We start from the raw sequence: 12303 nt of genomic DNA on the forward strand, positions 1-12303 counted from the left end.
GATCCTTCTTATGTCCCTTTGCATTCTTGATGCTCTGCCTCTAGATTTGAATGTCATATAAGTCGAATTAGATAGTGGGTAGTGGTACCTCAGTTGATGGCTTTGGTATTCATCCACATCACTGTTTGTGTTACTACTTTGTTTTTATTATTGGGAATTATTTCATGGTTTTTATTATTGAAAAGTACTCAATTGAATGGTTGTAACACTATTTGTTTATTTAATTCCCTGTTGAAGGATGTTTGGTTGTTTTTGGCTTTAAGTCTATTCTGATCATTAGGATCATTAAGTTCATTAAGGATCAGATGAGAACGTGATGAGTGCTCATCCCTTGAGAATGTGTTTTTCTGGTAACTGAACGCTTTGGGGTGGCATTTGCTGAGTTCTAGGATGCATATGCTTACATTTTCCCCAGAGGGGCTCTGTTCCTTATATTTGAACCAGCTGTGTGAGAGCTGCAGCTTTTTCCTGACCTTAAAAATGCAGACTGTATGAGTCAGCTTACACTCAGTACTTGTTAGAACTGGTAGCAAATGTTTCAGTGACTTGGGACTGGAGAGACGACTTGGCAGTACATACTGGCTGCTGCTCTCCAGAGGACCTCAGTTTGATTCTCAGCACTCACATGATGGCTCACAGTCATTTAACTCAAGTCTAGTGCATCTGATGCTATCTTCTGGCCTCTGCTGTCACTAGGCACATGTTGCTGAGACACACATGCAGGCAAAACCCTCATACACATAAAACAAACAAAGAAACAAACCCAACAACAACAAACAAACCCCAAAACAAAACCGAAAGAAATATTTCAGTCACTTAACAGTGACTGAAGAGCCAGGCTGAGCAACAGGTGATCTCATAGGATCAACAGGAGACTCCATAGGAGAATAATGTATTTAAAATCATAGTAAGTAAGAGGTGTGGTTTCTGACCGGATATCAGGCAGGTGTCAGTTGTGTGCATCAGCATCTGAAGCTAGGGCTGCTGTGGTGCTAATGAGGTCACTGTTCACTACTATGTGTTTTATGAATTATAGGATATAGAAGCCAAAAAAGAAGCACAGAAGGAAAAAGAAATTGATGAACAAGAAGCCAATGCCTCAACGTTCCATAGAAGTAGGACCCCTCTGGATAAAGACCTAATTAATACTGGGATCTATGAATCATCTGGCAAACAGTGTTTGCCTCTTGTTCAACTCATACAGCAGCTTCTTAGGTAAATAGCATTAGCTGTGTTATTTTTGTAAGCAGTTTCTGTTTTGAACACTCATTTAGTGAAATCTAATACTGAAGCGTCAAGAATGTGTTTAGCTATTGAAGACTTACCCTGAAGATTGCCTCGGATAGACTTTAGAATGAAGAGAAGGTTCTTAAGCATGGGTAAGAAGAGAGAATATGAAGAAACGAAGAGCTTTGTAAGACTTACAGAATAGCTGGAGTGTCAGGAGACAGAACAATATTCTTATGCCCATTAATAAGTAGGGAAATGCAAATTATAACAATTATGACAAGGTTACTTCTTAAAACCTAATTGTACTATTGCAAAATTCTATATCATAGTTTTATATGTATGTAAAATAATATATGTTACTTTTAAGACAACTTTTAACTTAAATCAAAAACTTAAAGAATAGTGAATGGTTCTTTGGAAAGTCATTTTCAGAAGTAGTAAGAATAAAGTGAATTCAAACTGTCATCAGAAGTTAACTTGAGAAGGACCAAAGTCAGACATAGTTGGATAACAAAGATAATTCAAAAAGCAAAAAGTCAGTGTGACTTGGGAAAAGAATTTATTAGAAAATGAAATGGTCACATTCTGCTTTCTGTGAATTTAGGCCCTTTGTTTATTATGTTTTCAATTTTTGGAGAAGAGGCAAGGAGATAGACTCGTATAACCAGTTTGGTCTTGAATTTGCTGTGTAGTTAAGTGTGGCCCTGAACTTTCAAATCTCTCCCTTCTTCTTCCTTCCTAACATGCCTTGATTTTTTTTTTTTTGGTTTTTGGAGTTTTTGGAGGCAGGGTTTCTCTGTATAACAGCTCTGGCTTTCCTGGGACTTGCTTTGTAGACCAGCTTGGACTTGAACTCACAGAGATCTGCCAGCCTCTGCCCTCTGAGTGCTGGGATTATAGGTGTGTGCCACCACCACCTGGCTTCCTAGATTGTATTTCATAGCCACAAAGAAAGTAGAGCTCTAGTGGACTGGCCTAGGCAGTTGCCCACACCGCAGGGGACTGGTAGTGGCAGCAGCTCGGTCTACCTGTTTGCGGTAGTTGAGGGTAGGATGCCTGCTCTCTTCAGTAGATGAGTGGTGTAATTTTGGTGATTAAGTTTTAAAACTAGTTGTTATTATCAATTTTAGTAAACACTGCTTTTAGAAACTTCAGTGATTAAAAACCAATAGAAAGGGCTGTAGGGCTGGGGTGGGCTCAGTAGTAGAGTGCTCGCCTAGCATACATGATGGTTTCAGTCTCCAACACTCAAAGGATAAATAAAAACACACAGACACACACCAGTGTTTTTGTCTATACTGGGTTCATATTGAAATGGTAAAATTTTCAAAGTGTTTGAATGTGTTAGCTTTGTGTCACTGTGAGAAAGGATTTATTTTGGCTCATGATTACATAGGTTTTACTCCCTGGTAAGTTGGTTCTGTTGCCTTTGGGACTGCGATACATCTTGGTAGGAGTGTGTGACAGAGCAAAGCTGCTCATCTCATGGCGGCTTGGAAGAAAATAGAAACATAGGAAGGGAGGACTCCCAATATCCCCTTTGAGGTGACCAAAATTCCCAATGACCAAAGTTCTTCTACTGAGTCCTACTACTTCAAGATTCCACCACCTCCCACTAGTGCCCAGCTGAAGACCATGCTTTTATTATCTGGGCTTTTGGGGCCTGCCTCTCAAAACTGTAGCATGGGGTAAATAGATTAAATTTTGTGTGTTTATTTTTTCTTTCATTCACGTGACTAAATTACATATAGGTGCTGTTTCTCTTGCTCTGTGCCATCCTCACAAGGTTTCTTCCTCTTCAATGAGTGTGTTTTTTATCCCTATGGCACATATGTGCCACGGAGTTATACCTATTTTGCCTCACAGACTCTTTGGAAATCAGTCAGAGAATCCACAGCTTTTCATTAGTAGAACACCTATAACCTAGGCTGTTAAGATAAACATATATAATGTGCCTTTTTTTTGCATGAATAGACAATTTTATTCTTCAAATAATGACCAGAAGATATTATGTTGACTTGGTTATTTCAGTTTTTACAAAATAGTCTAAAGATGTAAGAGAACTTAGAAACATTTCCTGTCATTTACTCCTTAGAAATGTAGGTTGATGAAATTGATCCTTGCCAAAAGTAATCAGGAACAGGTTTCAGAGTGATTATGCTGGCAAGGTGCTACAGAATATTATGTATGTGTGAAAAGAAAAGAGTTCTTATGTTTTTGTAAGTAGTGAACCCTATTACATATTCTGATTATAGATCTGAACTTTATAATAAGGAAATAAATTAAAAATTTTTAAACTTTATTTTAATTTTATGTGCATTGGTGTTTTACATCTGAGGATGCCAGGTCCTCTGGAACTGGAGTTACGGACAGTTGTGAGCTGCCATGTGGGTGCTGGGAATTGAACCCAAGCCTTCTGGAAGAGCAGTCAGTGCTCTTAACCACTGAGCCATCTCTCCATCCCCCAGTTAAAATTTTTATACCATTTGCTCCATAAGATGTATCACTTTATAAAGGATTTATTTTTATTATTTTAAATTATGTATGTATGTGTGTGCTGATGTGTAGGTATATGAACGTGAATGCAGGGCAGGTGGACATGGAATCCACAGGCCTCAGATCACCCATGGGTACTGGCAACCATCTTGCCAGCCCCACCCCACCAAGATGTACCTTAAGTGCCAGATTCTAGACCAATTTCTTCTGTTGTAATGTTGTCAGGGATAGTTACCAGGTAGTGCGTTTGACAGGGGAGGAAGTGGGGCCCTACTATGTGCTCATTGTAATGTGTGATCAGGGTGAGGGCCTATACCTGAGGAAGCCTCTCAGTGTAAGTTAAATTACTGTAGGAGCCCCAGCACTCATTTTTTTTCTTACTGTCCTATTTTCATTCACATTGCTCAGTTTTATGGTACTGACCCCACAATAGAAGCTATTAATACTTATTCTCAGCAATCTGTTATTACTGTAGGAATTAAGAAGCCCCCCAAGACATAGTGTATGAAATTCTCAAAGAATAAATAAAAATATTATTATTTAAAAACAGAAGTGGAGCCCTTGATCTTTTCTGATGTGCATAGGTTTCCAGGCTGGTCTTGTGGGGATTATGGTAGATGTTGGTAGCTTACTTATATTCCTGCCTGGGGCTGCTAGGATAGTGTCAGCCTTAGAACCAGGCCTGAGTTTGCCTCTTGTCTTTCTCTCTCTTTTCCTTCATTAACCTATTCCTTCCTTTTTGCTTTCTGAACCAGAGATGAGTCCTGGCTCACTTGGGGCAGGGACTATGGTTACTTGGCAAGTATCCTATCTGGTGTTGCCTGTACCCCTAAACAGATTTCATGCTGACCTCAGTTACCCCTTGCTTATGTAGATATCCCCTTTTTTACCCCTCTCCCAAAATTCATGAGTCCTTGTTGCAGAATCTAGCAGCATGGTTCGGATGCCCCTCTCTACTTCTGACCCTTGTTATTTTTACCCTTGTTCCTTTGAATTTGGTCATAGAACAGGAACCTCCACTACTTGATAGTGGCAGAATCTCAAGACTTCCTTCCTTCCTTCCTTCCTTCCTTCCTTCCTTCCTTCCTTCCTTCCTTCCTTCCTTCCTTCCTTCCTTCCTTCCTTCCTTCCTTCCTTCCTTCCTTCCTTCCCTCCCTCCCTCCCTCCCTCCCTCCCTCCTTCCCTCCCTCCCATGCTGAGGGCTCAAGTCACAGTGCACAGTGATTGCTAATCCTTGGTGCGGTGTTTGGACATCTGTTTTTCTAACCAGGGGCAATTTATACTCATTAGTATTCCCTCCTGTATTCTCTGCTCAGAGGATCCCCATGTGCCACAGCTCAGTGCCATCCTTGAGCAGATGCTCAAAGCATACTTGCAAAGGCAGTATAGTGATGTGGAGCATCTTGGCTTTTAGAACAAATGGCATTTATATTTGAAGTACTCCTCTGGAGAAAATAATAGAACAGTTTTTTTTTTTTGTTTTTTTTTTTGGCTTTCAAAGTTTTTTTTTTTTTTTTTTTCAAATAGGACTTTTCCCTTTTGAGCAAGATCTACTCTTATTTTGTGTCATTGTTTGATGCTCTGTAGGAGCAAATTGGTAAAGCCAGGGGCTTTATTAGATCTTTGACATCTGCTCAGTTTGGAATGAGGGTGTGCTTGCTGCAGATCCGCCTCACACATATGGGGTGGGTAACTTACATATGATCTGTGCTTCTGATAACTAGTTCATGTTAAGTTCTTTCCTTGGCTTTGTAACAGGAAATTTTAGTTTTTTATTCTCTCTTCCCCTACTTAGAAACATTGCTTCTCAGACTGTAGCCAGATTGAAAGATGTTGCTCGCCGTATTTCGTCGTGTCTGGACTTTGAGCAGCATAGTTGTGAGAGATCTGCTTCATTGGATCTGTTACTGCGCTTTCAGCGCTTGCTCATCAGTAAACTTTATCCAGGAGAAAATACTGGTCAGATCTCAGATATTTCCAGTAAGTTTTTTAAAAACATGAAAGTGTCTTGTACATTTGGAGCTTTTAAATTTTGTTTTTGTTTTATTTTAATTTGCCCATTCTGTGTATCCAGATGTAGCTCTCGTACTATATTAAATGCACCAATTTTGGAATCTACATTTCTAATCTACCTTTTGGAATGTATATATTTATATTAATAACTTTTTAAAGATTTATTTATAAAAATCCATTGTGTATATGAATCTTTTGTCTGCATGTATGTGTGTGCAGCACATGTATATGTGGTACTCACAGAGGTCGGAAGAGGGCATCAGATCCCTGGAACTGGAGTTATGGATGGTTGTAAGTTGCAAGAACAACAACTACTCTTAACCGTGAACCATCCTTCCAGCAGTGGAGGCACTATCATTTTACTTACTTGTCTAAACATTTAAATTCTTAAGATTACCAGGCATGTAATCATTATCCCTTTAGTAGATGATATAAAAGAGCCAAAGGCCGAGGGTAAATAAGTTCTTATTTGGGAAAATAGGTATATGACCTCTTGGAAGTGAAATAGTAGAACCATTCAGTCATCAGAGTAAATTTTTAGTAGTGAAAATGCAATTTTCTAAATCTTCCTTTAAGGTCCTGAACTAATGGGTGTTGGTTCTTTGCTGAAAAAGTATACAGCCCTTCTATGCACACACATTGGAGATATACTGCCTGTGGCAGCTAGCATTGCTTCTACCAGCTGGCAGCACTTCGCAGAGGTCGCCTGTGTAATGGAAGGGGACTTCACAGGTACCTTTCCTGCATTTCTTTGTTTGTTTGTTTGATTGTTTGTTGGCCTTTCTTGTACTTTGACTGGACATATGTTGACTCATATGTTAGTTTAGGAGACTGGTAAAAGCTATGTTGTGTCCTTTGCTGATAAAACTTTGTGTTCACTCTTCATTTTCTAGTCCCCTTGTCTTTTCCCTTCTCTCTCTCCCTCTCCCTTTTTGTTAAGTAAGCTGGAATTGCAGTCTTACAATACAAATGGAAATGTAATGAGATGAATGGTTAGTATTTAATTTCATTTTGACTGCATAAAAATTAATTCTGCTTTCAGAATCATGCTAATTTTGTGAGATTATTAGAGCATTCTTTTTTAGGGCTTATTTTCAGATGGTAAGAATGTTGCCAAGCATATACTTTTTTAAGTAAATCATCCATTGGTAAAATAAGTCTGTGTTTTGAAAAATATTTTTGTTGCCTAGAGAGTTCAGTCTTATAGCTGTACTGTTCTCTTTAAGAAAACAGTATTATAGCCAGGTGGCATGGTGTACACCTTTAATCTCATAACTCAGGAGGTAGAGGCAGGTGAATCTCTGTAAGTTTTAGGCCATCCAGGTCTACAGAGGGAGTTCTAGGATAGCCAAGGGCTACACAGAGAAACCCTGTTTCAAAAACAAAAAACCCAAAACAATACGAACAAAAAAAGAAAAAAATGAAGAAATATGCTAACAGACAAGCATCCTTATTTTGTGACTTAGAACCTAAACATAAAGCAAGGTTATAAATTCTGGTTTTGTATCATTGAACTCAAGCCTCTACATGCTAGGTATGCCTGCAGCCCCAGCCCACACGCTAAAAATCTTACTGACTTTTTTTTGTCTAAATATAGGTGTACTCCTTCCAGAGCTAGTGGTCTCTATAGTGCTTCTGCTCAGTAAAAATGCTAGTCTCATGCAAGAGGCTGGAGCAATACCGCTGCTTGGAGGTCTCCTGGAGCACCTGGATCGTTTCAACCACTTGGCACCGGGAAAGGAGCGGGACGATCATGAAGAGTTGGCCTGGCCTGGAATAATGGGTATGCCATCTTTTTTTTTTTTTTCTGAGACAGGGTTTCTTTGTGTAGCTTTATGCCTTTCCTGGAACTCACTCTGTAGCCCAGGCTGGCCTCAAACTCACAAAGATCTTCCTGCCTCTGCCTCCCGAGTGCTTGGATTAAAAGGCGTGCCCCACCACCACCCAGCTGGGTATGCCATCTTAACTGAAAGCACTTTTGCTGAGGAAAGTTTTCTTTGTCTACTGTAACTTGAAAAAGGAAGTCTAATTACTTCCATTTTCACCGATGACCATATAAATGGGAATAGAATATAATCCACATAAGAAGAGATTTAGGTTACATTTAAGAGAGAACTTTTTCTTTCAGAAGTTAATTCTGAAATTTAGAAAGTTTTTGAAAGCCCTTCCCTGGGTGGTATTTCTAGAAGTTACTATAGGTATAGTGCAGCCCAGGAGACAGTTGATAAGGCTGACTTCCTGAAGTTACTCAGGCTATTTGACATCAGTGAACAGGGAATTCTGCATTCAGTTGAGTTTGTCTTTGTAGTCACTGTCTGTAGTATGCAGCAAGTTGAAACAAAACTCTGACTTCTCTAGGTTTTGAGCTATGGAATTTTTGAAGCTGAGGCTAAGTCACTGTGCTCTGTATGGTTCTGGTTTCTTGGGCTCGGAATTAGCCATAGTTGTGGTTCAGCTTTCCTGAAAGCTCTTGCTGCCTGAGATTGTTCCCCTTTTCCTTTTACATCACAGACTTCACCCAAAGCTGACAGAATTCTAAAGAAAATGGCCTTGTATGTCAAATCAAGTTTTTACATTTTCAGAAAATTTATTGTAAATACAGTTAATACTTAGTTCAGTCCCATTTATCTATTTTTATTTCAGAGTGAACTGTCACTTATTTTGTTTTCTCTGCTAAATTTTATCAAGGGCATTAAATTTGATCAATATTTTACTTATTTTAAATCTTTTTCTTGATACTGTTTTTAAAAAATGCTTTCATTATTATTGTGTGTGGGCATTGGTTATGTTGAGTGGTGGTAGTGCATGTGTACCACAGCATGAGCGTGGCAGTCAGAGGACAACTCTGTGGAGTTAGTTATCTCTGTCTGCATTTGTGCACGTTCTGGGGATTGAACTCAGGTGTCTGGCTCGTGTGGCAATTGTCTTTATCCACTGAGCCCTGTCACGTGTAACTTAACACTAAGGGTGTTTTAAAAAGCCATATGGAAATATATTATTTTATAAGCTTCCTACATACATATATAATGCTCCTCCCAGTAACTGTGGGTTGCCAGATAAAAAGCCCAGTGGTAGCCATGTGTGATGGTGCATGCCTCTAATCCCAGTACTTGGGAGGCAGAGATCTCTGTGAGTTCAAGGCCAGCTTGATTTGCATATTGAGTTCCAGGCCAGCCAAGGGCTATATAGTGATAGAGAGACCCTATCTAAAAAACAAAACTAAAAAACTAAAGCATGCCTAGTGAAATTCTAACTTCTTGGAGGTGGATGTGGGAACCTCTGGGCAAGCTGTCTAGTTAAAATAGCCAAATCAGCTTGCTTCAGATTCAGCAATGAATAATGAATTTGGTGGAGTGTGATCTAAGAAGACAACATGCATCCACCTCTGGCTTTGTCATACCTACGCACACATAGGTATATTCACACCTACACATGTGTGCCCACATATATGTGAGCATATATATGTGCAGACATGCACACAATATGCCATAAACATGCAAAAAAAATCCAAAAAACCCTTTCTGTCTTAGGGTTTTTATTGCTTTGAAGAGACACCATGACAACTCTTATGAATGAAAACATTTAATTGAGGTGATGGCTTATAGTTTCAGAGGTTCAGTTCATTATCCTCATGGTGAGGAGCATGATAGTGTGCAGGCGGATGTGGTGCTGGAAGAATAGCTGAGAGTCCTACATCTTGCAGGCAATAGGAAATGGTCTCAGACACTGGGGTATATCCTGAGCATGGGAAACCTCAAAGCCCACCTCCACAGAGACACACTTTCTCCAACAAGGCCATAACCAAGTCCAGCAAAGCCATACCTCCTAATGGTGCCACTTCCTATGAGGTTACGGGGGCCAATTACATTCAAACTACCACACTTTTTATATTGTAAAAGTTTTATTGTATTACATTCAGCATTTAGAACCATAGCTACTATTGATCCGTTGACTGATGTTTGGTTTCTGTTTCTACAGAGTCATTTTTCACTGGTCAGAACTGTAGAAATAATGAGGAAGTGACACTGATACGCAAAGCTGATTTGGAGAACCACAATAAAGATGGCGGTTTCTGGACTGTAATTGATGGAAAAGTATATGATATAAAAGACTTCCAAACACAGTCATTGACAGGAAATAGTATTCTTGGTAAGGCCTCACTTTTTATTCCATAGTTAAAAAGTGTATGTGTTATTTTAAGCAGAGTCCTCAGCTTGCGAATGAATTCTTACATTATCTCCAGGTATAACAAAATTTAACAAAATGTATCTGTGACTTTGGTTTTGTCTTCACAACAGATCTGGACTCAAGTTGAAAAATTTTCACCATTGTGCTTTTGTTGTTGTTGTTGTCTTTTTTTGTTTGTTTTTTTTGAGAGACAAGGTTTCTCTGTGTAGCCCTGGCTATCTTGGAGATAACTTTGTAGACCAGGCTGCCAGTCTAATCTTAAACTCAGAGATCTGCTTGCCTGTGCCTATAGAGTACTGGGATCAAAGGCCAGTGCCACCATGCCCAGCCTACATCTTACTTATTTATTTTTTTTATTTTTTAATTTTTTTATTTTTTTTTGAGACAGGGTTTCTCTGTGTAATAGCTCTGGCTGTCCTGGAACTCTCTTTGTAGACCAGGCTGCCATTTTTATTTTCTAGTACTTTTTAGAACTTATTCTGAGTTGGCCCAGACAAGCCTGTGAGAGTGGCAGATTCTACCATGCCAGCCAGTCATACTTCGTAGTTGAACCAGACTCGCTTCCTGTCTGCTGTGTCTCTACTAGAGGCGTCTGAACATTTGTATTGAACTCATACTGCTGTTTCCCTTTTTGTTTCAGCTCAGTTTGCAGGGGAAGATCCAGTGGTAGCTTTGGAAGCGGCTTTGCAGTTTGAAGACACACAGGAATCTATGCATGCATTCTGTGTTGGCCAATATTTGGAGGTGAGGCTGTGTGTAGATGTAACCAATTGTCTTATTAAATAAGAAACACAGAACCAATGTAAAAGAGAAAGCCGAGAGGTCAGAGCTCAGAGCTAAAACCTTACCCTTCTTCCTGCGGTGCTCCTAGCTTCCCGAAAGAGACCTATTTCCTGTGTGTATGTCTTTAAATAATCTTTCTGTTCTGCCTTCTCATTGGTTGTAAACCCAAACACATGACTGCCTCATCACTGCCTGTAAGTACACCCCTCTAGGTCTTAAAGGCATATGTCTCCAATTCTGGCTGTATCCCTGAACACACAGAGATCTATGGGATTAAAGGCATGCGCCACCACCGCCACGCTCTTTTCTATGGCTCTAATAGCTCTGACCCCCGGGCAACTTTATTTATTAACATACAATTAAGATCACATTTCAGTACAAATAGAATACCACCATATCTGTGGGCCTGTTTTTAGTGATAGGCAAGATTGTGCCAGTTATGGGATGACTTTTTAACCTTGTTATCCTAATATTTGGACATAAAATTATTATGTTGCAGGATATTTTTGGTGAGTTTATTTTTTGTATGTTAATATTTATTATATGTAAGTCTTGAAAAGTTAATGCTATGTTAGAAATAGAGAAATGTTTCACAAAAAAAGACATTAAACTTTGGCCTTATAGTTTGTCAACTACATAAAACTTTAGAATGGCTTACTGTCCTAGAAAAAAGTGAAAGAACTATAATTCTTCAGAAAGAAACACGTCTTTGTTGCAAATTCATGAATATTGGGGTTTATATATTTGGATTGACCTTCTAGACATCAGGAGGTAAAAAAAGTCAGCAAATGCCATAAATGAGGCTTAAGGCATTTTATGAAAGGAAAATGAACTTCATGCATTGTCTGAGGTGACTGGAAAGTTTATTTGTGTAGTATGTTTGATTTTTTTTCCACCCAGAATTACTGATTTCCTGACCACATGTGGCCAAAGCTCCCTGTTCTGTGATGATACTGCTGTATGTTCACTGTTCTCATTGATCTCACTGTTCCTGTGCATTCAATGAGTCAATGTACTTTCCTGAAACACAATGCACAGCCATTTTGAAATATCTATTTGATTCTTCAAGGGCATATCCTAGTTCCGTCATTTAATGATACTTCTCCCGTTTCATGCCCTAGAGCTGTTGTTTGTTTTCTCCTGTCTGCTCTCTAGTGTGTTATACGCTGTTAATTGGGTGCTCTAATGTGAACTCATTACAGGATGTAGTAACAAATGTTTGTAGCACCTTCTTGTCTTTATCATGGCAGTAGATCTTACACACATAAGCAGCTGGTCTTTTTCGTGTTACATTTTTAATTAACTTTGTTTTCTTAACTCACAATCTTTTTAGCCTGATCAAGAAGTTGTTACCATACCAGATCTGGGAAGTTTGTCTTCACCTCTGATTGACACAGAGAGAAACCTGGGCCTGCTTCTTGGATTACATGCTTCCTATTTAGCAATGAGCACACCATTGTCTCCTGTGGAGGTTGAATGTGCCAGTAAGAACAATTTTACTTTTTGTTAACCAGATTTATGGTGCTGCACTCTGGATAGAAGCACATAATAGGAAGGGCACTGTCGAAGAGGTCAGGGACCTTCAGCTGCTTG

At 39.2% G+C, this 12303-nt stretch overlaps 1 protein-coding gene across 3 annotated transcripts in view; it reads left to right on the plus strand.

Annotated features, from left to right (window-relative positions):
* Positions 1-12303, plus strand: part of Herc2 (HECT and RLD domain containing E3 ubiquitin protein ligase 2) — a 169069-nt gene that overhangs the window by 57746 nt on the left and 99020 nt on the right. For all 3 annotated transcript variants that reach the window (XM_042277169.2, XM_042277174.2, XM_076543921.1), the window contains exons 20-26: positions 1037-1215; positions 5522-5706; positions 6316-6471; positions 7337-7522; positions 9718-9888; positions 10568-10671; positions 12044-12194. In XM_042277169.2, the coding sequence (XP_042133103.1) occupies positions 1037-1215; positions 5522-5706; positions 6316-6471; positions 7337-7522; positions 9718-9888; positions 10568-10671; positions 12044-12194 (1132 nt within the window). The remainder of the gene's footprint in view (positions 1-1036; positions 1216-5521; positions 5707-6315; positions 6472-7336; positions 7523-9717; positions 9889-10567; positions 10672-12043; positions 12195-12303) is intronic.

The sequence above is a fragment of the Peromyscus maniculatus genome, chromosome 1 (genome assembly GCF_049852395.1).
Source record: "Peromyscus maniculatus bairdii isolate BWxNUB_F1_BW_parent chromosome 1, HU_Pman_BW_mat_3.1, whole genome shotgun sequence".
NCBI classification, from domain to species: Eukaryota; Metazoa; Chordata; class Mammalia; order Rodentia; family Cricetidae; genus Peromyscus; species Peromyscus maniculatus.